The sequence below is a fragment of the Eptatretus burgeri genome, chromosome 10, assembly GCF_056783735.1.
Source record: "Eptatretus burgeri isolate ZD-2024b chromosome 10, Ebu_testis_v1, whole genome shotgun sequence".
NCBI classification, from domain to species: domain Eukaryota; kingdom Metazoa; phylum Chordata; class Myxini; order Myxiniformes; family Myxinidae; genus Eptatretus; species Eptatretus burgeri.
The window spans coordinates 43399428-43425298 of record NC_140970.1 but is presented as its reverse complement, the minus strand read 5'-3'; the positions used below and the strand labels follow the sequence as shown (position 1 = coordinate 43425298).

General features: G+C 47.2%; 2 protein-coding genes across 5 annotated transcripts in view; one reads left to right on the top strand and one right to left on the bottom strand.

The window, feature by feature from the left end:
* Positions 1–21177, top strand: part of SLC33A1 (solute carrier family 33 member 1) — a 61209-nt gene extending 40032 nt beyond the window's left edge. For all 3 annotated transcript variants that reach the window (XM_085898050.1, XM_085898048.1, XM_085898049.1), the window contains exons 8-10: positions 6646–6763; positions 12022–12246; positions 17886–21177. In XM_085898050.1, coding sequence (XP_085754176.1) covers positions 6646–6763; positions 12022–12246; positions 17886–18053 — 511 coding nt within the window. In that variant the 3' untranslated portion in view covers positions 18054–21177. The remainder of the gene's footprint in view (positions 1–6645; positions 6764–12021; positions 12247–17885) is intronic.
* On the bottom strand, positions 18740–25794 carry CPTP (ceramide-1-phosphate transfer protein). 2 transcript variants are annotated; one of them, XM_085898051.1, is made up of 4 exons: positions 25659–25794; positions 25420–25544; positions 23799–23947; positions 18740–21899 (listed from the first exon to the last, which is right to left on the bottom strand). In XM_085898051.1, the coding sequence occupies exons 1-4, from the start codon at positions 25792–25794 to the stop codon at positions 21371–21373; spliced, it is 939 nt and encodes a 312-aa protein (XP_085754177.1). In that variant the 3' UTR covers positions 18740–21370. The 2 variants fall into 2 exon arrangements, with proteins under 2 accessions (XP_085754177.1, XP_085754178.1); XM_085898052.1 differs by having other exon boundaries at positions 25740–25758.
* Positions 25795–25871: the final 77 nt, after the last annotated feature.

Here is a 25871-nt window from a genome sequence, read left to right as displayed (position 1 = left end):
CCCTCCACCTCTTCGCCAAAACCCCCCGATCCTTGCCGAATCGGCTCACCCAAGCGCACCCGACATGGCCCAGCTATGCGCCATGCTGGCGGCAATGACAGCGAGGATGGATACAAACACAAATGAAATGAAAAACGAAATAAAAGGCATGAACAAGCAAATGAACGAAGTGAAGACGAAAATGGATACAAATACGAACGAAATAAAAGGCATGAACAAAAAGATGGATACAAACACAAACGAAATGAAGGCAAATTTGAAGGAAGAAATGAAAGAACTGCGGGGTGAGACGCAGAACATGGGCCGAAGCCTGCAGGTGGGCATGAAGGCAGTGACCAGGGAGCTTAAAATGGCGACTCCACGTGTGGGAGCGAACGAGCTGGGAGGGTGTGCAACGGCTGTCAGGCCCGTGGTGGAGGCGGGTGACAAAGTAATTCGGGGGACGTGTTGGGCGAGAAGTGTGAAGGTGACGGAGAAAGCGACAGTGACGGAGATGTGCACAAGGGAGATAACAAGGGAAGAGACTGAAATAATAGTTGAGACAAGGGAGATAACGGAAGAGACGGAAATAATAGAGACACGGGAGACGGGAACGATAGAGGAGAGACTGCATGATAATGACGGGGTTAGAGACGCACACACACACACGGAGGTAGTGGAGGATAATGAGAGGGAGCTGGCGGACTGTGTAGGGACCCGGTGTGAGCAGCTGGATGGCCTCCTCCAGGACGAGGGGAGGGAGTATGCCCCCCTGAGGCGAATCACGACCAGGTGGGTTCGGTCATGCTTTGCGAGGTTGAGGGGACGAGTGCTGTGAAGGGGTGCACGCCGAGCTTGGGGGGTATAGAGGCCCCGGAGACCCTTGTGGGGACGCGAATCCCCGGTGTGTGTGGTGCAAGGTGTGAGTGCGTCCCCGTGTGTGGAAGTGACCCCGTGTGTGAGTGATGTGGTGGCAAGTGTGCCGAAGGGCGTGCTTCCCAGCACGCCGTGTGTGGATGAGGCACCGCGGGTGAGTGCCCCCGCGTGTGTGAGTGATATGGTGTGTGCAAGGGAGATGGCACGAGTGAGTGAGCAGCCGAGTGTGAGGGAGACAGCGTGTGCAAGGTCGCTGTGTGTAATGGAGATGTCGGTTGGCATGTGTGAACATGCAGCCGCGTCTCCCGGGGTGATTGTGATGGAATGGAGAGTGAGTGTCGTGGCATGCAGGTGTGCGTGGGTTGAATGGCGACGGAGACTGCGACAGAGGGACAAAAGCCGAGTAGCGGCTGTAGATGTTTTGAGCACCGCGCCGGGTTCACCCAGCAGTGAGCACGCGGTCCGTGCTGTGAAACGCACGAGGCCCCCACGTGCTCGTTTGCGGGAGTGAAGCCCGGTCCGGAAACGAGCGTGGTGAATGTTGCCGATCCCGCGACGGACAAAGTTTAGGCAGGATTTCGGATTTGGACCGGACGGGTTCTCCACGCGGGCGTGTGTGTTCAGCTCCAACGGGCAGAGCACATGTGTTCGCGTGGGGAACCCCTCGAGACGTGGGGCTTGTGTTTTTTTTTTATGCGCACGGTGACGTCATGGCTGCACGTGGGGTTGGAATCCGGCAGGAGGGTGAATCCCTGCCGGATGGTACCGTCCAAGAGGGACGATGGACGCGAACAGCTGCCATGACGTCACGCCAAAGGTGCGTGGCTGTGAGTTGCCGCGCTGGTGCTGCGCAATAAAAAAAAAAAAGCAAGCCTCGCTTTCGGGTGAACAGGATCCCCTGGGCAAGGGGTGGAAGACTCCCTTACCTGGGCACAGGATGACACTAGTTAGGGAGAAGGGTTAGCTTAGATAGACCGGCTCCATGGGGCAGGGGTAAGGCCTCATGGGGCCCATGGAATGGATTAGTTCGAGCGATTGTAGCCAGATTTAGGATGGGAAAATGGGAATAGATTTGGAGACAGTGACAGACTTTGGATGTGTAGAAGGGATGTAGTTTAGCTACGTAGATTAAAAGGAACGTGCTGTAGTGTAAGGGATGACGTGGGAGCACAAGTTAGTTAGGGGAGGTAGTTAGAAGGATGGCAGAGTTCAGCGGTGTGTGTGTTGAAGGGTTGGTGAGTTGTGTTGTGCTTGGTGAGTGAGTGAGGCCAGCGGGTCTGTGTGAGTGGAGCGAATGGGGAATGCATGGTGCGATGAGTGATTGGGGGGAGGAGTGACTCCCGCCCAAGGGACCCCGGGGTCAGTGTAGAGAGAGTTAGTTGGGTTCGTCAAATTAACAAAAATGGAAGTCGTTTTGCTGTTGGTGGGAGTGTAGGCTCGAAACCTGTTTGGAGGGGTGCAGGAGCCCTGTTGACGGGCTGGGAGCATGGCTGCGAAAGGTGAGTATCGCTGAGTGGGTACCCCGGGCACCAGGCTAGTCGGCCGTGGTAGGCCAAGGGCCCGTGGGGGGCCGGTATAGCGTATTGGGCACGGGTGCGCCCGCTTGCTGCGGGGGCGCCGTTAGCCGCGTGGGCAGTGTTGTGGGCACGGGTGACCCTCGGAAAGGGGCCCGGGAAGCCAGCCTGCCACGTGTGCGTTTCAGGGGAGGTGCCATGGGGGGCACTCCCCGGTGTTTAGGGAGCTGGTAGGCTCGGAGGCAGTGTAGTGCCCGGGGGTGCCATCGTCGGGGAATCGGCAGAGGGTTGTGCCTGCCAAGGGGAGCCACGCGTCCCAGCCATGAGACCGTGTGAGGGCACGGAAATAAAATTGCGGGGCGAGGCCCGAAATTGTGAGGACACCAACACAGGCGACGGGAATCTGGGTTTATAGAACGAATAGTTTAAGCGAGAGGCGCTTGTTGAAAGCCCTGGGGTAATTTAAGAGTTAATGGTTAGGGTAGATTAGGAGATGTACCCCTCCGCACCATCCATCCCCTCGCTCTCGTTGTGGGCCGCTGGACCCACTTTGTGTTATCGATCGCTGAACTCTGGGGAGGCCATTCTGAGGCTTCGTTGGGCCTCGACACAGGACGCTAGCCCTCCCTTATTCCCCTCCGGGAAGGGAACGTAGGGGTTAGGAGTAGGCTAGGTGACAGGATAGGTTAGCCGAACAAGGACAGTAAAGGGGGTTCGGGGACGATTTATAGTGGGGAAGTAAACATAAAAACAACAAAAAATAAGTTGGGGCAAAATTGGTTTTGGACAAATTAAGGGAGTGGGTAGGTACAGTGACAGGCAAAGGCGATAGGTGGGAGGGAGACAGTAGGCAGGTCCGAGCCCGCCTTCCGAGTGGCCAGCACCACCGCACTCCCTCCACCAACCTCCACTGAACGGCAAAGGCTGGCCAGCTTCATCTGCTGGCTGTGTTGCTGCAGGGCCTGTGCCGGCCCACCTCGTCTGCCAGCTGTTGTTTTGCTGCAAGGCCTGTGCCGGCCGGATCGTCTGCAGCTGCTGTGCTTCAAGGCCTGTGCCGGCCAGTTCGTCTGCCGGCTGTGTTTGCCTGCAGCGGCCTTGTTCTGCAGGCTGTGTTGCCTGCTGCCTTTGCCATGCCATGCCCACTGCCCCTGTTCACCAGCCCCCGTTCAATTTTGCTTCCCCCCCCCTGTTCATTTCCATGTGCGCCAGGATCAAAGCAACAGTTTGCAAGCTGCAAGAACTGCCCTGTTGGCAGCTACAACACGGGCCTGCAGTGGCGGCCCGTGCACCGTGTTTGCGTCCATCCATTAATCCATCCATCCATCCATCCATCCATCCGTTGTGCTCATTGCGTGTGCCACTTGAGCTGGCACGGAGACTGCGTTTGTGCAGCCCATGCACCGTTGTGGTTCACTGGGTTCATTTTAAAAAGGGAAGGCCTTGGACTGCGTGTGAGCAGCTGGCCATGTTCCCTGTCACCTGCATTGTTTGAGCTCGAGACTGCATGCGAGCAGCCTGGCTCCCTGCTAACTGCTTTCTTTTTGCAGAGTCCATTGATCCTGGGCCATGGTTTAGTGTAAAATTTGTAAGTTAAGGTTGAGATGTACTTTACATTTGAGTGCGCCCTCGGCATGTCTGTCTTAGCGCCGGCAATTTTATTTAAGTCGTCCGTGTGAGTGGGTTTGTTTAGTAAGTTACTCAGCCCTCAGGTTATTTATTTTGGGGACACGAATACCATGAATGTGTCGCACTCAGGGATCCGTAGGTAAAACGTACTAGGGGAGAACTACACATGATGGCACACGAAAATTTGACGACTCGGGACGAGTCTGTAAAAAGGGGAGGGGGTAGTGTTGTGGTTGAGGAAATTCGCAAACCACAATTCAGGTCCTGTCGGTGAGATATCTCTGTAAGTACATGTGTAGTTAGCCCCAAACCCGTTGTTTAGAGGGAATAAATGTGATTCATTCGGGCTGTGACCCTTTAAGATAGCCGTTTTTCTGTTCTATCTTTATTTTGAACCAACCACGTCTGAACCGCCATCACACAACAACCACCAACCGCAACGCAGCTTCACAACAACAACAACAACGCCAACAGCCACGACCTTGACCTTCACAACTCGCTCCCGCAAACATCGCATCACCACCATTCCAAGCGTCACCGTGGCCATGGACCACCACTTTAAACCCTCCACCACCTTCGCCTCTCCTTCTGCGGCCATTCCCGCACCACTTGTGAACGCCGAGCGTCAGGCTGTCCTGGCCTCATGCGGGACGCGCGCCAAGCCGCGGGTGCAAAGAGCGGCCTTTCCGAGGGAAAGTCGGATCAGGAATGATACACGCCCACTTCTGATCCCTCCAATCATTAAGCGCGGGGCGATTTGGCCCCGCCTCCAGGCGCGTCGGAGTAGAATCGATATATGCAAATTCGAGGATCAGGGGAGGTTCATGCCCACTTTTCCTCCGTCCAATGGGCGAGCGTGGTTCCGCCCCCGAGCTCATCCTGATCCGGAATTTGCATATGGATTCTCCTGCCGTACTATAAAGCACAGAGCGTGGGGCGAATTCAGTCAGTTTTGTTTTGGGTCGGAAGCAGTTGGAGGCAGTCACAGTTTTGGGCTCGGGCGAGTTGGAGAGGTGTGGCGGCAGCGGAGTGTGGCAGCAGCAGTCAAGACGGGTCTGGAGGAGAGTCGGAGTCTGTCGGGGTTCGGAGTCTGTCGGGGAGCTGCAGAGAGGGGAAGCCGGGAACGCGGTCGAGGTCGCAGTGGAGTCGCTCGTCGCGGGACCCAAGCAAGCCAGCTATCTTCTTTCCCCAGAGCATCAACAAAACCCCCCCTGTTTCCCCCCGCGCTGAGATAGTGCGAAAAGGGGGCCCCGTTCCCACCCCATTCCAAGCAGTGCCAACGAAACCCGCGGAGGAGCGCGGAGTCGGGGCACCGCCGCGGCATTTGCGGCTCATCACAAGACGGGTAGGCTCCACCCGGTCTCGCGGGCCACAGCCCCGTCGGTCCCCTTGTCGTTGAGGGTGGCCCTTCTTTCTTTTGCTTTTGAGTATATGTGTTGTCGGCGCCGTCTGTAAAGTAAAACTGTGTAAGTGTTGCCGTATGCTCGCGTAGTCGGTAGTAGATCTGCATTGTTGTGTTCCTTTTGTTACATTTGCTTTTGGTGCATAATTGTTGTAATTGTATATGTGTGCTTTCCGTTTGCCGTGGAATAAATGTGCCTTATGTTGAACTGTTTTTCCCGTTTTGCTTCGTCTTTTCTTTAATTGAATCTCCATCTTACTTCACGTAAAGGGTTGGTAGTGGGCTAAATACGCCCGATAATTAATCGGAACCGTCGTGGTTGACGATAACACCGCTCGGTTATCCCGATACTACTGAACGGGTCGCTTAAGTGGCCCGTGTCCTGGGTCGACCTGCGGCGAGGTGCGATCGCCCGGTCTACCCTCCGTGTGGGTACTTAGGTCGGTCGAATTTGGCGAACAACCCTATCCCACGCGGGGGGCTGATTGGCACGATCGTGGTGAGGCCGAAAGGCCCACCCGTGACTAGTTCCCGGCGTTAGTCCGAGAGGGTCACGACGGAATTGTCCGTCCGGTGGGCGACGTGCCGCGATTCGAGTTACGTGGCCGCTCGCACGCCGGCGGGCGCGAATTCGCAACAATATTGAATTCAAATAACCGTGAGATTGGAAGGGACACCACATTGCTTTCTCTTCGCTGCTTCTTCTTGTAACCTGGCCTCCTGAGGGACTGCTTATTCATAGCGTCTGTGAGATTAATGTTTATATTTTAGATGGTTTGTGGATATGCTCCACAAGTATCTGAAAGAATTCCGGTGAAAAACGGACGTTTTAAGATTTTGTTTGGACATTTCATCAGACGGCGAGCTGGCTGGTCACGTGACGCCGCGCAGAAGTGCAGGCAGCGAGTGATTGAGCTTCTCTGTGGCCCGAGGGTCCTTTTTAGTTGGGGTCCAGCTGTGTCCTGGATACAGCCATTAAATGCACACATTTAGAGTATTTCTTTCACAGCTATGAACATGGGTTTGAAAATTGTATAATGATGTTGGGAATGATTCCTAGAATATGGAGATTTTTGCTTTGAGCAGCCTCGTGCGTTTATTTTAAATTCAATTTGAATTCTGTTTTCACTTTCCGTCGTCGTGAAGGTTGATTAACACTCGGTTGCATCAAGTTTTGTATCCGAGCTGACCGTCATACCCGCTCGGGTGTATTTTTATTTTATGCTGTGTGTATGTGCCATGTCACAGGCTGCTCATGGGTTTGGTGTTTGCATTGCTGGTGTGGTTGACTCCATACGTCAAGACAGACAGCGGTTTCCCCATCCATTATTACATGGCCTTGCTTATCAGCTATACTTTGCATCAGGTTTGAGTTTAACATTCTGTTAGTATGATTTAATAGTGCTTCTTATTTGTACAGTTCAATGGTGCCTCCTGCCTGTATGATTTCTCGTGCCTATATGGTTCATGTGGAAGAAAAAACAAAAATTGAGATGATCCTTGTGAAATTCTCACTGTTGGACCCCTAGAAACCAGACCAAGACCATTCTGTAAACTCGGAAATCCACATCTGTCTGCCTTTTTTGTGTCTGTCTCTCAACAGGTACAATGTTACCAAAGCAAGTCCATTTCAAGGATAACGCTGGCTGGTTTGCCATTGCCTTCCCACCAGAAATCAAGGCAGGAATTAATAATTTGTTCAAGGTTCTAGTGATGATTCGCAGACTCCCTGCAAAAGACATTGTGATCTTTATCGTCCACCAACTAATGGTTGCAGACACCCAACTTAATGTCCATCCAAAGGACAACCTACTTATTGATGCAGCGCACTGCCTGTGAAGCACCCATCCAATAGCTTGTGGTTGGATTGCGAATCGAACACTCAACAGCTCAAAGATAAATATGCTACCTCTGCACTATCCTCTCGGATCTTCTTGTTCGAAGTATTGCAACACGATGGAGTGTACAGCGCAAGATACGGTCCTATTGTACAATCTATCCCACCAAAAGATAACTGTCAAACAATCAGAATTTGTAAATATCAGCTCTGCCATCATCACTGCAGTTTCAAGAAAATGTTCCTATCTCTGGTCTTCTGCTGAATAATACAAAACACTGCCAATGTATTCTGTTAGATTCCTCTAATAAAAGTGGGTCCACCTCACACTAGTGGGGAAGCTTTGACTGTTGGCAAGCAAGCCCATTCATATTGAAGGAGGAAGTGGCCACAACACTGGAGAAAATGGGGTGCATCAGTGCTCCATAATCAACAAAATGCATTTCTTTTGACAGAGAAAGAAATTGTAAACCTAGTTTTGACTTTGATGCACTTTACCATTCAACTAATTGGATTCGCAATATATGTCAGATATCCCTTATTGTTGGGGTGTGTGTGTGTGTGTGTGTGTGTGTGTGTGTCTGTGTGTGTCTGTGTGTGTCTGTGTGTGTGTGTGTGTGTGTGTGAGTGTATGTGTGTGTGTGTGTGTGTGTGTGTGTGTGTGTGTGTCTGTGTGTGTCTGTGTGTGTCTGTGTGTGTGTGTGACGTGAGGCTCCACAGCACGAACCAGTGAACCGATTTCGATGAAACTTTGCCAACAGGTGCCATATGGGGTGGGAATGTGCGCGTTTGAATTTAGTTGCCTAGCAACCACCCGTTGTTGTGCAGCGGCCGAAAAACCGCGTACATTATTTTCAATACTTGTCCTTCAGTTTTGAATGTAGAGAAATGAGACTTCGGAATTAAACACTTCGAGATATTTAGAAAATTTTACTCTAGCCGATTTTTGATTGAGGTTTTATTTTTCAAATGGTAGTCCTTCAAAAATCGGGTGTCTATTTACCGTCATTTTTTATGAGGGGCTTAGGAAAGTGGGCGGAGCTTAGGGAAAGTGGATGTGGTTGATTAAAAGTGGGAGTGGCATAGGAAAGTGGGCATGGCTTATGAAAAATATTGTGTGGCTCAGGAGGTGTGGTCAAACAATAGCATTGAGAGAAGTTTATCGGGGTGTGTGTGTGTGTGTGTGTGTGTGTGTGTGTGTGTGTGTGTGTGTGTGTGTGTGTGTGTGTGTGTGTGTGTGTGTGTGTGTGTGTGTGTGTGTGCGTGCGCGCGACGTGAGGCTCCACAGCACGAACCAGTGAACCGATTTCGATGAAACTTTGCCAACAGGTGCCATATGGGGTGGGAATGTGCGCGTTTGAATTTAGTTGCCTAGCAACCACCCGCGGCCGAAAAACCGCGTACATTATTTTCAATACTTGTCCTTCAGTTTTGAATGTAGAGAAATGAGACTTCGGAATTAAACACTTCGAGATATTTAGAAAATTTTACTCTTGCCGATTTTTGATTGAGGTTTTATTTTTCAAATGGTAGTCCTTCAAAAATCGGGTGTCTATTTAGCGTCATTTTTATGAGGGGCTTAGGAAAGTGGGCGGAGCTTAGGGAAAGTGGATGTGGTTGATTAAAAGTGGGATGGCGTAGGAAAGTGGGCATGGCTTATGAAAAATATTGTGTGGCTCAGGAGGTGTGGTCAAACAATAGCATTGAGAGAAGTTTATCGGGTTGTGTGTGTGTGTGTGTGTGTGTGTGTGTGTGTGTGTGTGTGTGTGTGTGTGTGTGTGTGTGTGTGTGTGTGTGTGTGTGTGTGTGTGTGTGTGTGTGTGTGTGTGTGTGTGTGTCTGCAACGCGAGGCTCCCCAGCACAAACCAGAAAACCGATTATTTTTCAAATGGTAGTCCTTCAAAAATAGGGTGTCTATTTACTGGCATTTTTTATGAGGAGTGCCAGTTGGCAAAATACGCAATAGGAAAAATCTTGCCAGGCAGAGGAACAATTGTATGTGAACCAACAATACGTCTTGGCAATTAATCTTCATCAGTGGATCGGTCAGAATGAAAAGCATCGTATCCAGCGCTTCGATCCAAGCGAATCCCTCGTCGCCTACTGGCTTGTCTAGTCATCTTTGTTATGAAAGGCAAATTGATATGGGTTGGAATGCACTTTTTCCAGAGTGGCTTTGATGCACGCATGCACGCACGCACACACACCCGGTCAAAAGTTTTAGAACACCCCAATTTTTCCAGTTTTTACTGAAATTTAAGCAGTTCAAGTCCAGTGAATAACCTGAAATTGTACAAAACTAAGCAGTAAACTGCCAGAGGTTGAAAAAAAAGTTAAGGTTACCAAAAACTGAAAAATAATGTAAATTTCAGAGTTGTTAAAAAGGGCCCTTTTCAGGGAACAAGTAATGGGTTAGCAACTGCAGCTGTTTTGCAGCAATGGAAGTAAATTAAGCCTTCAAAGTTGATGCAAACAATTCCAACAGGTGTCCGAACTTTTGTTGATTCGTTATAAACCCTCTGTCTGTATAAAAGCAGTGTTCGAACAGACTGTGTTGCTACACCCTCTGAAGCATTATTTGGACAATATTGCACTGCAGGAAGTAGTATATTGCTATCATAATGGCGAAAAAATGACAATCAACAAAGGAAAACAGACAGACCATATAACCCTTAAAAGTGTAGGTCTTTCTTTTTGAGAAATTTCAAAGAAGCCAAGGTGTCAGTGAGTTCAGTTTCCCACACCATCAAAAGGCACTTGGAAACTGGAGGAAACTCTGCCAGGAAGAGGTCTGGCAGACCCAAGGCAACAACACCATCAGAAGACAAGTTTCTGAGAGTCAACAGCTTGCGTGACAGGTGGCTCACAGGACAGCAGCTTCAAGCACAGCTTAACACTGGTCGAAGTAAGGAAGTCTCAGTTTCAACTGTGAAGAGAAGAATTTGAGCTGCAGGTTTGACAGGTCGAGTGGCAGTAAGAAAGCCATTGCTAAGACTGCAAAATAGGAAAAAGAGGCTTGCTTGGGCCATGAAGCACCACCAGTGGACTACTGAAAACTGGAAGAAGGTCTTATGGACCAATGAATCAAAATTTAAAATCTTCGGTTCATCACACAGGTTTTCTACGCCGTCACGTAGGCAAAAAGATGGTTCCTCAGTGTGTGACACCAGCTGTCAAACATGGAGGAGGAAGAGTGATGATCTGGAGCTCTTTTGCTGGATCCAGAGTCAGCAGCTTGCACAGAGTGACTGGCACCCTGAACAAAAAGGGCTACCACAGCATTTTACAGTGCCATGCAATACCCTCTGGTCTCCGCTGAGTTGGTCAGGGGTTCATCCTACAGCAAGATAATGACTCAAAACACACCTCCAGGCTATGAAGAACTACCTTAGAAGAAAACAACAAGACTGTACGCTTCAAATCATGAAATGGCCAGCACAGTCTCCAGACTTAAACCCCATCGAGCTGTTTTGGGATGAACTGGACAGAAGGGTGAAAAAAAGGAACCTACAAGTGCAACACATTTGTGGGAACCTCTGCAACAGTGTTGGGAAGATCTTTCCGAACAATATTTGATTTCCATTGTCGAAAGAATGCCACGAGTATGTTCGGCTGTTACATCTGCAAAAGGTGGCTGGCTACTTTGATGAGTCAAAAATTTCTATGAAATTTTGTTCAACAAAACGATTCCATGATTTCTTTTTTTATCTGCAATTGTTTCTTTTTTCTATGCTTTAAGAGTACATTGAAACATTAAACTGCTCTTAAATTTCAGTAAAAACTGGGAAAATGGGGGTGTTCTAAAACTTTAGACCGGTGTGTGTGTGTGTGTGTGTGTGTGTGTGTGTGTGTGTGTGTGTTTGTGTGTTTGTGTGTTTGTGTGTTTGTGTGTTTGTGTGTTTGTGTGTTTGTGTGTTTGTGTGTTTGTGTGTTTGTGTGTTTGTGTGTTTGTGTGTTTGTATATGTATTAAACAAGATTAGGTCAACTATCATTTAAAATTTTTCAGTTATCCTGATTAAGTTAATTTAAAAGGCAAATTGATTTTAACTTGAAACGCACACTCCCTTGGGGGAAGGGGGGGTGGGGGTCATGGAATTTATTATCCTTATTATTCGCCCCCCTCCCCCACACAGCAGGAGACTGTGTCTGTCTGTCTGTCTGTCTAACGTTTTTACCATTTGAGTTTTTGTCTTCAAATGTTCAACAAACCTTTATGATGAGAATATGGAGAAAATAATTTGGGTCAAAATGTGAAAGGGCAAAGTTGAAGTAACTAAAAATAGCCCTTATTAACCCTGACTCAGATGTGATGAGGCTGGGTCAGATGTGATGAGCATTGAATGCCTCAAGGACGTTTGGTTTCCTCCATTTGGTGTTAAACAACAGCATCGACTGTCTAAAAAAGTAATCATACGTAGGACAGAATTGACTTAAATAGTTTGTGGTTATAATATTTTTTGCTTCCGGTTGGTGTGCCCCAAAAAACACCATGATAAGCTATCTGCACACCTTAAAATGGGGTTCGTCTAAGGGGGAAAACTCTCCTGGGAAGGGGGGCAAATTAAGTTGCTACAACCTCCCTCGTGTGACCCCATAACCCTGGCAAGTTTGGTTGAGATTGGATAAGTAATGACCGAATGTATTACAGACAGATGCCTCACTGCATATTTTAGTGTGATGGAAGTTGACAGAATAATACAAAATTTCCAGTGGATTTGTATGCCACCAGTACAGCATAGTGTGTACATCCTTTCATGGTGCATTTCCTTCATTCTTGCTTCCACAGATCTCGCTGTACAGCATGTTTGTCTCTCAGATGGCCTTCAATGCCAAAGTGAGTGACCCCACTATCGGTGGTACATACATGACACTGCTCAACACTGTGTGTAATCTTGGCTCCAACTGGCCCGGCACGCTCGTTCTCTGGCTTGTTGATCCTCTGAGCAGCAGTGCTTGCAAGGGAGCCACCGGTTCAACAGAGCTTTCATGCTCGACAGCACAGCAGGCACAGGTATGAACTCTGGGACGACCAATTATTATTACCTCCGCCACCGAAGGTGAAAGGAGGTTTTGTTTTCACCCCTGTCTGTGTCTTTGTTACTTGTGAAAATAGAAGTTTTTCAAGTATATTGGTTGGTCTTGTGCGTTATTCTGTCTGTCTGTCTGTTTATTTGTCTTTTTTTGTTGTGTTTTATTGCCAACAGGTCACAATTTTAAACCGATCTTCACAAAACTTCACCACATAGTAGAGTTCGCGATAAGCAAGAAGCATATTGTTTTTAAGGTCAGCGTAGGCCTTAGGTCACCAACTTTGTCAAATTTCTAAAATCCTCACTTTTCATCCAATTGACGAGAAATTTTAAGACTAGTTGCATATTTGTTCATTTGAATTCAACCATCAATTGTTTTTGAGTTCAACATCGGCCAAAGGTCAACGACTTTGAGATTCCTAAAATCCTCAATTTTCATCTGATTGACTTGAAATTTCAAGTCGATGAATTCGATAAACAAGTAATTTTGAGGTCAAATGAATTCAACGAACTGATTCGATTTTGGTGAAGACCCGGATCTGGGTCCAGCTACGAGAATTTTTTTGATTTTAAAGTGATTCTTCACCATTGAGAGATGGGGCTTAAAACAACATATAGTACGATATCTCAAAAATGTATTTGGCCTTATATGCTCAACTGGATGAGGCATTGCGTGGGGAGGTATGCGCTCTACCGAGTGCCCAGCAAGTTATTGTTTTATTACACACTCCAGATTCATGGAAGAGAAAATGTTACAAAAATAATTGGTTCTCTAAAAAAATTTTTATTGCAGGAGGAGGCCATTAGGCTCATCAAACCTGTGCAATGGTTGTTTGTTTGTGCTCGATCCTTTGTAAAATGCTGAGCATACTCGGGACCATTTACATAAGACACACAAATGACAGATTTTTTTTTTTTCAACCTCTTGTCCCAAAGTTATCTGTACAAACCGGATATTTCTTCTGGTCTTGCCATTTATGTCAAGCAAACAGTGTGTTGTGTTTGGTATTTCATGTTGATCAGCTAGTGCATTCTGTGGCTCCAACAAAAGGGTTGATGCCATAAATGTCCGCTTCTCCTTGGTTCCAATGACGTTTAGCATACCGCAATCAATGTCCTGTTCATTTTGTCGGCTCGCAAACAACCAGTCTTTCCATCCATTGGGACCATACTCTGTGCAGAGCGTTGGTGCTGCCTAAGCAGTCTCCTTGGCTATTGGGCACAATCCTGGATGGGTCGCCGCTCCGACACATGATACCAGCAAGCTGGCACTCATTTTGCTGACCGGAAGAATGACAGGCAGTCAACCCCACCTGGTATTAATTCAACAGCCAGGTGGGATTTGAACTCAGGATCCTAGGATCACAAGCCCACCATAACCATTAAGCCAACACCAGGCATAACCAGTCTTTGCAGATGGGGTAATTCCACTGCAATTTGCGGAATGTATTTTAGTACAACTTGTAATGTGCTTTGCCTACATATTTACATTGAGAGCATTGAGGGTAGTGAGGTAACTGTGTACCCAGCCTCGTACCGACAAGGCAGGCCTTGTTATCCTGCATCGCCATCACCGCAGGGCTCTGGAAACTCGATTTTTATCTTGATATCCTGTGCTATTTCACGAACTAGGTACTGAAACGGCAGCTTGTGATTGAGCAGCTTACTGGGCTTCTGGTAGCAACTGATCTCGTGCAGTGCCACAGTTCCAGGCGAGTAACAATGCGGTTTTATTTATTTATTTATTTATTTTCCATGTTGCTGGTGGCTGGCATGCTTTTCCTTGGTATCTTGGTTACCAATTGCTTTTGTGGTGCCTTTCCACCAGTCGACTTGTGGGCGATCTGCTTCGTATCACTTTCTACACCCGCAGGCCTCTGATGTTTGTTGGATTTTAATTTTATTTTATTAAACGCCCTAAAACCTTCTCAGACAAATCCAGAGTAGAACCAACAGGTTTTTTTCAACTCATTTTGGCCAGCGGTTTCGGAGTACATGGAAGTCAAACGAACAAGAACGGCACTCCATTGAACACATATCTCCACCAGACTGAACAATTTATGATTTGTATCCCACTCATGGGCCGAATCTGCATCTGGATCTGAGCCAATATCTCATCTATTTGTCCTTGTCACCCACCCAAGCTGTCCTCAAAGTTTCATCTGAATCAGTCCATAACGTTTTGAGATATCTTGCTCAAAGACATACAAATCTTCCCTCCTCTCTCCTTGTCAGGTCAGGCCCCATCAGATCTGTGACTTTGCTCCAGGTACCATGTAAACCTGTTTCATTAACCTGTTTCATTGTTGAGTTGTCTGCGAGTAAACCTTCTCCCCCACCAAGTTTTTTTTTTTTTTTTTTTTTTTTTTTTTTTTTTTGCTGGTGAGGAGGGTGTATGGACATGGACACCCAGCAGAACTAAAAACAAAACCTGTCAAAGGGTGGAGGAGCTCCTTGTGAGCCAACGGCCATCTTTATCTGATGGCCAATTGCGTCTGTGGTCGTCGTCTTGCAGTGGACAACCTTTCCTTGGAGGTTGGTGGCAGGATTTGCACTCTGGCCACCGTAAAAACCCTTCATTCTACAAAACATTCAAACAGTATTTTTGAAATCTGAAAACCCACTCCGTGGGAGGGTTATCTGCAAGTATAAACTCTCATCTTGGTGTTTCACATGAAATGCAAGACGACAATGTGTGAGCCATTCCTTGGATGGAGGTTAAGCTTTGTGTTCCATCTGCCAGAGTTAGTTGATGGATATTAGACCCCACGTTGTCCTTTCCAAAGAGTAGTTGAGTTATCGCCATTACTCTCACCAAATTCCAAATTCCTACCTCGACTGACTGCAAAGGCAATGGCAAGCCACACAGTATAACCGTAACCTTACCCAGGGCTGGATTAACCTTTTGTGGGCCTGGTGCCAAACAAATGTGTGGGCCTCCATTTGGGGAGCCATTGTGAAAGACAGGAGATTGACACAGAAGTTGTCTCTGACATGGCACATCCGCATACAAGTTTTATTTACAAGTTTAAGTTACATACGTAGGTGGCGGCCACTCAGGTACCAGCAATGGTCACCCTAGGGCAGTAGTATTTACACAAGTGTACATAAAATAAACAAATGGAAAAAATATAAATAAAATGGTAGATAAAAACAGCCTGCCATTTGCTGATCCACTAAGTTTCATACATATTGTTACGAATTCCGCCCGCCCGGCGTGCGATCGGCCACGTAACTCAAATCGCGACGCATCGCCCACCGGAACGGACAATTCAGTCATGACCCTCTTGGAACTACCGCCAAGGAGCTAGCCACGGGTGGGGGTTTAACCTCACCACAACCCAGTCCGCATTCTACCCGCGCGAAATAGGGTGAATCGCCGAATGTCCATATACCTAAGTACCCGCGCGGGTAGCGTACCGAGGAGTTGTACCACGCCGCAGGTCGACTCCGGACACGAACCGCTTAAGCGGCTCGTTCCGTGCTGCAGGGATAACCGAGTGGAGTTATCGCCGACCTCGACGGTTCAGATTATTTATTGGGTGTCTACATCCACTACCAATCCCTTACGTGATGCAAGATGGAACTTTCGAACAAAGGAAAGGACGCACTGAAACGGGAAACAGTTCGACAAGCAAGTAGTTTATTATACATGCAGACAAGGCACGTATTTACAGCCATACAGTGAAAGCAAGCAAAAGAGTTACCACCGAATAAAGCAATGTACAAGCACTTATTAAGGTTTACTTAAAAGACTGGCGCCACACACACACATTTACACAACAAGCAAATAAAAGCCACCCTCACAGGCAAGGGGGCAGACAGGTCCGTGGACCAAATGTACGTGCGACCTGGGTGAGCGGCCAGGTCCACGAGACCAAAGGGGTCTTGCCCGCGCCCTCGTGGCGCGATGGCGGGCTAGTCGCAATGTCAGCGTAACGTGCCTGACTCCGTGCCCCTAGCGTAGTCGGTGAGCTCCTTTTGGCATGCGTTGCGCGGGCACGTGTTGGTCGGTCGACACCACAGTTGGGGTGGGGAACGGACGGGGTTACCGGCGCTATCTCAGCGCGGATGGGGGAAATTGTTGATTTTCGGGGTGGAGAGAGAGAATGGCAGACGCTCCGTCCCTCTAGCGGGACCTTGGGACTGCACCGACTCTGGCGAACTCTCGCCCCTGAGCCCTCTTCCGCGTCCCTGCTTCACTCCGCGACTCGTCCCTCGACCCAGCAACGACAACCTCAACGACGACCTTCAGCTTCACTCGACCATCCCAGCCAGCACAGCACCGCACAGCTCAGCACAACCCAACACTTGTGAGTCGCCTTGTGCTCGCGTATTTATAGACCGGGGGAGGAGCGTGTATGCTAATTCGCGGATCAAAACGCGCTTGGAGGCGGGGCCACGCCACCCGACGTTTAGCCATTGGTCGGGCAAAAAGGGGCGTGAGCCTCTCCTGATCCGATTTCCCTCTTCCAAAGGCATCCATTTGTACTCGCGGCTCGACGCGTTCGGCGACAATCACCGAACGGGCCCTGCACAGCACGACATTCGGTATTGGCAGGTGGTGTGGTTGATGGTTGTGGGGGGTTTGCTGTGGTGGTTTGGTTGTTGGCGGGCATCATTTGAGAATGGCGGTGAAGCGATGTTTGCGGGGTGTAGTTGTGGAGGTAAAGAGGCGAAAGTGGTGGTGTTTGAGTTGTTGGCGGGCTTCGTTTGAGAATGGTGGTGAAGCGATGTTTGCGGGGTGGAGTTGTGGAGGTAAAGAGGCGAAGGTGGTGGTGTTTGAGTTGTTGGCGGGCTGATTGGTCCAAAATAACAATAGAGAAAGAAAAATGGCTAACTCAAAGCGTCGCAGCCCGGATGAATCGCACATATTCCCTCTAAACAACGGGTGTGGACTAACTACACATTAACTTATCGATATATCTAACCTGAGGACCTTTCTGGTGTATTACAAATTTCCACAGCCGTAACAATATTCTTGCATGAAATGCTACAAGTATTCTTTCTTGAAACGTATCACGATGTGTACACTTGGGCTGGCAGAATGTCCTAGACGTACGTACGCACACTCGCCTTGGTTTGATTCCTGACCCAGCTATAAACTGTCAGTCCAGTGTTTCACAGGCAAGGTGATTCATTAGTGTGTGCCGTCCCTCGGATGGACGTCCTGTCTGCCGGCATTAGTTGGTGGAAATTAAGGATCCCATGGTGCCCTTTGTGAATAGTAGGCGAACTACCATTGGCACCAATTCCAAATTCCTGCCCTAACTAATCGAATGCTAGGCCTGACCAGTGGGTTCATGAATACTTGGGCCAAGTTTCCTCTGGCCGACTCCACAAAGGTGGGATAATGGTGGCCGTTGAAGATCTTGATGTGTACACTTTAAAATATATTGGTCGCTATGGGTCCCTTCTGATTGTTGGTCTGGGGCCATTGTAAACCCGGCACTGACTAATACCCCCTGCCAAGCAACTGCTTTATGAGCAACAAAGCTATTGAAACATTAAAACTGCTTTATTGGAACATTGATTGTAGTCATGAGGATGATCTCATAATCGGAGCATTTTTTTTCCTTGGGTCATTCAGGCATTTGTGTGTGTGTGTTTGTGCACACAGCTGTGCACAGAGGTCGGAGGGAGATGTGAAACAATTGTGGATGGCTATTACATCGAGTCGGTCTTTTGCGCCCTGCTCGGTTTGCTGTGGTGGTGGTTCGTTTCACTGCGATTACTGGGACTTCAGCATCTTGGCTTGTCTGCTTGGAAAACCAAACCACAACAGTGATGCAAGAAACCTCTGGTTATCCACAACTTCCCTCCTCTCTCTCTCTCCCCTATTGGAGTTTTTCTCCACGTTCCATCACGCATTGCACCACTGTTACTTGCATTGGAGAGGCACTTTGAACTTTTGTGCCCATAGAACCATCCACCAAGTGGAGAATGTGACTTTCGACAGTTGTTTGAACTCTCAACAAGTCTCACTTTCAAAGTGGACCTTACAGTTCAAGATGTTGGAAACAGAATCTTGAACTTTTCTATTAAGCTTTGCATTGTGAGGTTCGTACTGGCAAATAACTGCAGACGTTTAACTGTTGCACTAAAACGTAGCAGTGATGTAAGGAAGATGTTAAAACTGTACAGAGGGAAACTCATTTTCTGGAAATTATTTCATCATCGATATCTACCAACCCGTTATTTATTTTTTAATTAAATGAAGGAAAACATTTCTCATCGGTTAGGTTGCTGTGAAGGTACAATGAATAGTGTAATTGTGGCTGTCAGTTCAAAGTGAAAGGGAAGAGTTGAATGAAAGAAGGGAATTGTTTCACTTGAAAGGATCCAAGTGGGTCCTTTCCCCCTTTCTGCCCCCCCCCACACCCCACCCAAGAAATGAATGGATGTGGATGAGCATGGCCTTTCAAAGTGATCGACATGTTGGTTGGTTAATCGTTTAAATATTAACTTGTTGCATTCCATTTTAAATTCCTCTTTTATTCAGCAGAGAATAATTCAACAACAGTTCAATTAGAAAACAACAAAGGAAACCAGGATTACCTGTTTGCTTATTATTTGAAGAATCCTATAAAATGTTTGCCTCTTCCCCAGTCTAAAGGCCCGGTCACACCTTGACGTTTTAGCCAACGTATGCCGATTTTTGAATTTTTTTTCTAAAACGCTGGCACACGTTGAATACGGTATGGGTAAGTTTTGATAACATTGAGAGCATGCTGAAAAACACTGCCATACGTCGTTGTACGTTGGCTTTAAACGTTGTACTTTTCGGTTGTCCTCAAATTTTTTTTCATGCTTGAAATTTCACGACGTATGCCGGCGTATGACTCACACGTTCCGCTACGCTGGCCACAAGTTGTATGCACGGTCTGCGATCGTTGACAGACGTCAACACATGCTACTTTTAAGTTAATCATAAGTTGAGACACGCCGAGGTAATGTTTAGCGTATCCGAAACTTATTTCTAACCTATGATTAACGTGTTGTTGGCACGTTACGCGATCGTTGCCACACATCGACAGACGTTACTTTTAAGTTACTCATAGGCTGAAAGACGTCGGTATAATGGATCGTCCTTGCGTCAGCGTCCACGGCCACGGCCAGGACACTTATTTGCAGCATTCTTCAAACTTTTCTTTGGCATGACGAGGATGTTCACACTTCGATGTCTAGCTTGGCTATGATTCCAATTGTCCATCGGCAGCGTCTACTTAAAATAGTCGAGTTTGAGCGTTTTAACACATTCAGAAGAAACGCTTCAAATTTCAAAACCCCAGCGTCAAAAAACAAAGGCGAGTGACAGCAATTTAAATCGTTCATTGTAAACAATGAAAATGGCTGAGTGGTACCGTTTAAAAGTCATTGAGTGTAAAAAAACAATTGTTGAGCGCAAGCGTCTACTTTCAATAGTGGAGATGCAGCCATTTAAATCGTTGAGTGGCAGCCTATGAACCTACCCGTGGACACGCGGATGCAAGGAGGATCCATCATAACCCACACCCTCCCCCTCACACTCACCTACTACTGCCAACATGAACAAACTACTACTAATACTGATACTGTTACTGCTGACATGGACATCGACTCAAAAAGGACTTGAAAACACTGTTGGGTTCCCCTTTTATGAACACCATTTTTATATACCAATTCCCAAAACCGCTGGGAACACGTCTTTATATGGCAGTTGTAAGCTAGAAACACGTTAATTTATTTTTTTTGTTGACCGGAAGACGTCATTGGAATACGTCTACATACGTCGATGTGTGTTGGGACTACGTAAAGAATTGGTTCAAAGCACGTCAAACATAAGTTAGAAATAAGTTTCGCGTAAAAAAGACATTACCGCGACGTGTTTCGACTTATGAGTAGCTTATAAGTAGCCTTTGTGGACGTGTGTAAGCGTCCGCATATCGTGTGTAAAACCTATCCCCATCGCATGCGGAACGTGTGTCATACGCCGAGTACGTCGTAAAATTTTGAACATGTTTAAAATTTCTTGACGTACTCTACTTACTACGACGTATGATAGCGTACTTTAGCGTTCTACTCACGTATACCAAACTTACTCGTACCGTATTTGACGTGCCCCCAACGTTTGACACATTTTTCTTAGGTCGGCATACGCTGGCAAGATCGCCAAGGTGTGACCGCGATGTTGTCACTTCCATTTCTACGGCAGTTATGATTCGAATCGTTGTGCGTCAGCCTTTTAATAGGCTACGTCACAACATCGTCGGCGATGCGTGCAACGCGCTATGCCTAAGTTAGACTATCGTTGGGCATCGGTTGTGTAGGCCGACAACAGGTTCAGCATTCGTTGGTATAAGTTATCTATAACAACGAAACGTTCTGTGTCCATTACTAATATGTTATGCATACGACCAACTCGTTATGAATACGTCCGAATCTTAAAAAAAAAAACATCAAAAGTTTAACGTCAGCCAGCGTTTTACATACATTTTAATACGTTGCCATCGCTGGCTAAAACGTCAAGGTGTGACCGGGCCTTAAGCAAGTTGTTTACCTGTTGACCACTTCTATCCATTTATCAGGTCGTCCCTCTTTTTTAAAACGAGTCGCACCAATAGAAAAGCAGAATGTTGGAAAAATTCCATTCAAAGAGCATAAACACCCTGAGTTCAAAGTCTGATTCCTTATGCCATGGGATTTTTCTTTCATGTTAAGGAAAAGGCTCGAAGAACAGATCCCGTCATGGAAGTGAATGGGCGGTGTATTTAGAATGACAGTCATAAACAGTGTCAAGCTGAGAAGGGGACATCAAACAGGCCTACCTGCTTATGTACTTGCCTGTCAAAGTTTTGAGATTTAGATGTCAAGTCATATCTTTTGGTGATCACAAGTGCATAGCTGCCAAATAAATCACTCAAAAATTAGAACGTTGTACAATCAATCCAAAGAAGCAGTTACAATTTGTTTATACATCTTGCAGCACACCATTTACCAATGTTGTTACATTTGTCCAAAGTGCGTGCACAATTTCAATCTTTAAAGACTGGTCATAGCATTAGTAGTAATTGTATTGAGTGCAGGTACACCGATTTCCAGTCTGGTGGTAAAAATGTCAGGCCTTCATGGGAGATCGAGTAAATCGTTTTGCTCATAAAACTTTTGCGCGACATCGTAGACCATGGTGAGAGCTGGGAGTGCTTCTTGGAGCAGAGAGATCACTTCATCATCTGTGCCCGCATGCATTGCCTCGAAGAAGACCTTTCGTGAAGGCAGTGTGTAAAACGCCACAGATGCCACTTTCTGGATGAACCACGGATGGTGCTGTGCCAAGGACTCTTTGTAAGCCTCGGCGCACATGATGCTCGTCCGTCCATCTGGGGCGCTATTCTGCAGACGCTCCAAGAAAAGCCGAAGCCAAAGCAGAGCACGATGCAGGCGCAGGAATGTCCGAGTCCCGGAAGCCTCTGTGTCAGTCGACGGCACCATCTTGAAGTTGACTCGCTTGGCCGTGAGCTCCGCCCATACCATGGCCTGCATGCTCCCCGGGTCACCGGGCCCACTCTGTTTCCGGAGCCTCTCCAAGATTCCTATTTTGTTCACGGCATCGGTCGACACAAAGGAAAACACAGTCCCGAGGCTGTTCATGAACCTGAAAAGCACACACACGATGAGAGTTTGTGAGGTGGATTTATTTCATATTCAAGTTCCATTGCTTTTGCACAATGGAAATAAAATTGACCTTTTTTTTAAAGGACCAGTACAAAATCTGAATGAAAGTATTGTACTTCAGCTGCCTTGTTGAGAAATATATTTAATCCATGTTCACAAAAAAGTGTACTCATTCATTTGAGCCAACACTGATTTTGTATGTTGCAGTGTCTCAACCTTCAGCAAGACAGTTGCCTTGCATACCTTCAACTCAAACTCTTGATGGGAACCACACCCAGCAGGTCGATATGCAAAGAAACAAAACCTGATAAACACCAACAGGAAGTTGTGTGAGGTGAACCGTTGGAGCAAGTCCATAGAGGCCAATTTTTCACAAGGCCTGGACTGCACAGACATGACCCTCTATACATTAGGGCTCCCAAAATTTATGTCGTTGCCCCTCTAGCAGGCACCATTACAGATTTGGTTGCCTGAATATTTTTTTTTTCAGTTGTCCAACAAGTGTCCACAATGTTTTCCCTCATTAGACAGATATGTAAGAGACTTTCCCTCCCCCCTCCCCAATACGACCAGGATACAATTTTTCAAAATTAAACTGCACAACAAAGTCTTCCAGAAATGATGCCATAAACAGCCACATGCCAGAGGAAGAAAGTCCACCGGCACCACGCCCAGCCCAGGGTGTGGAACCGGTGCCACGCCCAGCCCAGGGTGTGGAACCGGCGCAACCACCTCCTTATCCTTCACCCCCCCCCCACCCCTGCCTGCCCCACACAACATGCATTTGCACACTGGAATGAGGTTCTATCCTTTCCTTTCATATGTAGCACATAAGTGTGGTTGCATCATTTTCTTCAGGCCATGCTGCTGATGCAGTGCCACATGTAGGTTAGAGCAGGAATTTGTAATTTCAAAGCCACAGTGCCAGCAACAGCTCACCTACTCCTCGTGCTGAACTTGGTGAGATCTTTCAACGTCCGGCAACTAATGCCGGCAGACATGACGAGGTCACCCGTTTCCTTATCATTTCAAGAAGCATATAAAACGTTTACATTTGAAGCAGGTTGCTTATCTGTTTCCCACGATTCTATCCATTTACCAGTACAGTACATCCATTTCATATAGTAAACGAGTAACACTGATAAAGTGGAATGGTGTAAACGTTCCATTAGAGGAGCATAAACACCCCAAGTTCAATCCATTGCTTATTCCATGGGATTTTTCTTCCATCTTGAAGAACGGATTAGGACAAATCCCATGAAGGAAGTGAGGGGGGGTTTGTGTATTTACAATGACCTCACACTGATGGAATGTGCAGCAACGTCTCAACCTTCAGGAAGAGGCAGTTGCCTTGCATACCGTTTGCTCATGACCTCGGGATGGAAATCACACCCACCAAGTGTCTGTGCAAAGAAATGAACATGGCTGGGATCTCTGGAACTTTCCCACAAGTCTCAATCATCATAATCATCATCATCATCCTCCTCCCTTCGTTTTCTCAATTCCATCGTTGAAACCTTTTTTTCCCCTTTTATGCACAAACTCACTCAACTGTTAACACAGTGATTCCATGGGGCTTAATATCGATATTCAACAGTGAGCATCCACAGGAAAGCCTGGAGGTATGCATGCTCGCTCCACACTGTCCAGCCATGGTTCGAATCCCGACCGGGCTATAAACTGTCATCCCGGTGATCCATCAATGTGCGTCGTCCGTCGGATGGCCGTTAAAGATCCCAATTTAGGTGGACAAATTCCTGCCCTGGCGACCACTGGGAGAGGAATGCAAAGTACCGAGTACAACCCTTGCAAGCAAACCGCTTTGGCAAAAGGACATGAGTCAGTGAGCATACACACAATTCTGTGATAATGAGCTCACTTGATTAATGCCTTCCACCCGCGCAGGTACTCATCCAAACGGAGCTCGTTGTCCTGCGAGAGACACGCCTTGAAAGTCACCAGCACGTCGTGCAGGTGGAACTCCTCGCCCTGCTCTTCCGCCATGTCGCCGTCTGGCACGAATGCTTCCTGCACGGGACGCGTCATGCGCTTCAACACAATTGCATCACGCGCAACAATGATGCCACGACGTTTGTGCATTCCGCCCAATCACCACAGACGTGCGTCTGCCGTGCAGATGATGCAGCGTCAGATTGTACACAAATGACCCCTCTAGGATTTCATCTAGTTACTGCTTATATATACAATTATACAGTACATTAAACATCTAATAATGACAAGTCTGAAGACGACGATGGTTCACGAGCGGTATTTGACGATGTAGATCGTTTCAGAAGTCAAGGATGAGACTGTGATCATTTTTGACCAAGTTATAAAAATGATCAACATGTTGTGGTACGGGTGACAGGTTATAAGCTGCAAAATGTCGAAAACCCGGTTTTGTTCAACAACTTTCAAAATTTGACCTTTGCATAATCTTTAAAGGTCACAAAACAATGTTGTGGACATTAAAATAAGGAAACAGGATACGTGCTTTAGCATATTGGAGTTCGTTTGTCGAAGGTCGAAAACCCGGTTCGATTCCCACAACTTTGAAAATTTGACCTTTGTGAACTTTAAAGGTCAAAGGTCAAGGATTATGACCTTTGGTGCAAAACTTCCTCTGGAACATTCCAGGAACAATATAACGTCATATAGGCTATATGGCATTTCGCATTCCTCGGATTATCCATACTTTGATGAAATCAGCGTAAAAACAAACTTGAAGGGGGCGCCACGGGCAAGGTGTTCGAGATAGAGCAAAATGGTTTCAACACTTTAGGTGGGGAATGACCTCAAGATTATGCATAAAAAAATATTGTCATCCTCGCTCTCAAAGTTTGGGGGGGTCATATGATTTTTATTTCAAAATTCGCAATTTTCTAAGTTCTTGACCTTGACCTTGGGACGAAAATGAAAAAAAAAAAAAAAAAATCGGACGACAAGTTTTAGATAATTCATTTTGCTATTCACATACCGAAGAACACATTCCATTCAGTCAATTCCCGAGGAGAAGATAGATTTTTAATCCGACTACCCCCTAAAAATTACTGCTATTTTTGTGGTGTGGCTCCACCCACATCGAGGAAAACACAACTCCACATTGATATCGAACACATAACCAAGTTTCATCAAGATCGGATCAAAGTCCACGGAGTTATGCTCTGGACAGACAGACAGACACACAGACATAACGAATATAGTGGTCACTCTGGCTGGCGCTCGTGAACCAATTAGGAAACTAATTTTGTAATGAACAATGTGTCAATATTTAAACAGGTCATCTTACATCGGACCGTCTCTGTCTTGCGGTTCACTGCGGTCATTTACAGTACGAGAAACAGTGTTATCGAGTGCTGTGTACAAACCGATGGACACGCCGTGCGTGTGTGTGTGTGTGTGTGTGTGTGTGTGTGTGTGTGTGTGTGTGTGTGTGTGTGTGTGTGTGTGTGTGTGTGTGTGTAGCCGTGCACAAAACCAATACACTGTACAAGTCCAACCTTTGTGGACATTTGATCCGAGCTCTTCCCGCAGCCTCGTCCTTCACCAGGAACACATTGAGGGGCCGAGCGGGACAAGGCGGGGCTTCGTTCGGGGTTCAGGGGATGTATCAAAACCGAGTCATCTGTAGGAGAGAGCCATGAACATGACGAACGGGACAGAAAAACAACATGAAACGCTCCGTGGACAACATCTCCACGTTTCACTCACACCCTCGGATCATGATGAAGCGACTCACACAGGTTGTCCTGAAGCAATTTATAGAACGTAATGACAAGGAACAGAGCACACAGGAGGAACGGACACAGCTTTCTCTCACACATGACGCGTGCCCGTGACGTCACGCCTCGTGCTCCAACCGACGCCCCGCCCATTCGTAGCCTTTGACCGCCCCTTGATCTCCACCCCATCCGGTCACGTGGCATCTCTCACGATCTTCGCGGATAAAGCG

What these genes read in the sequence shown, in the direction of transcription:
- CPTP (XM_085898051.1), bottom strand. Translation starts at nt 25,794, where the DNA reads ATGGGCGGGGCGTCGGTTGGAGCACGAGGCGTGACGTCACGGGCACGC. An exon ending in ATTGCTTCAGGACAACCTGT is followed by an intron (nt 25,545 to 25,658) that starts GTGAGTCGCTTC and finishes TCTCTCCTACAG; the next exon opens with ATGACTCGGTTTTGATACAT. An exon ending in CGGATCAAATGTCCACAAAG is followed by an intron (nt 23,948 to 25,419) that starts GTTGGACTTGTA and finishes CGTCCCGTGCAG; the next exon opens with GAAGCATTCGTGCCAGACGG.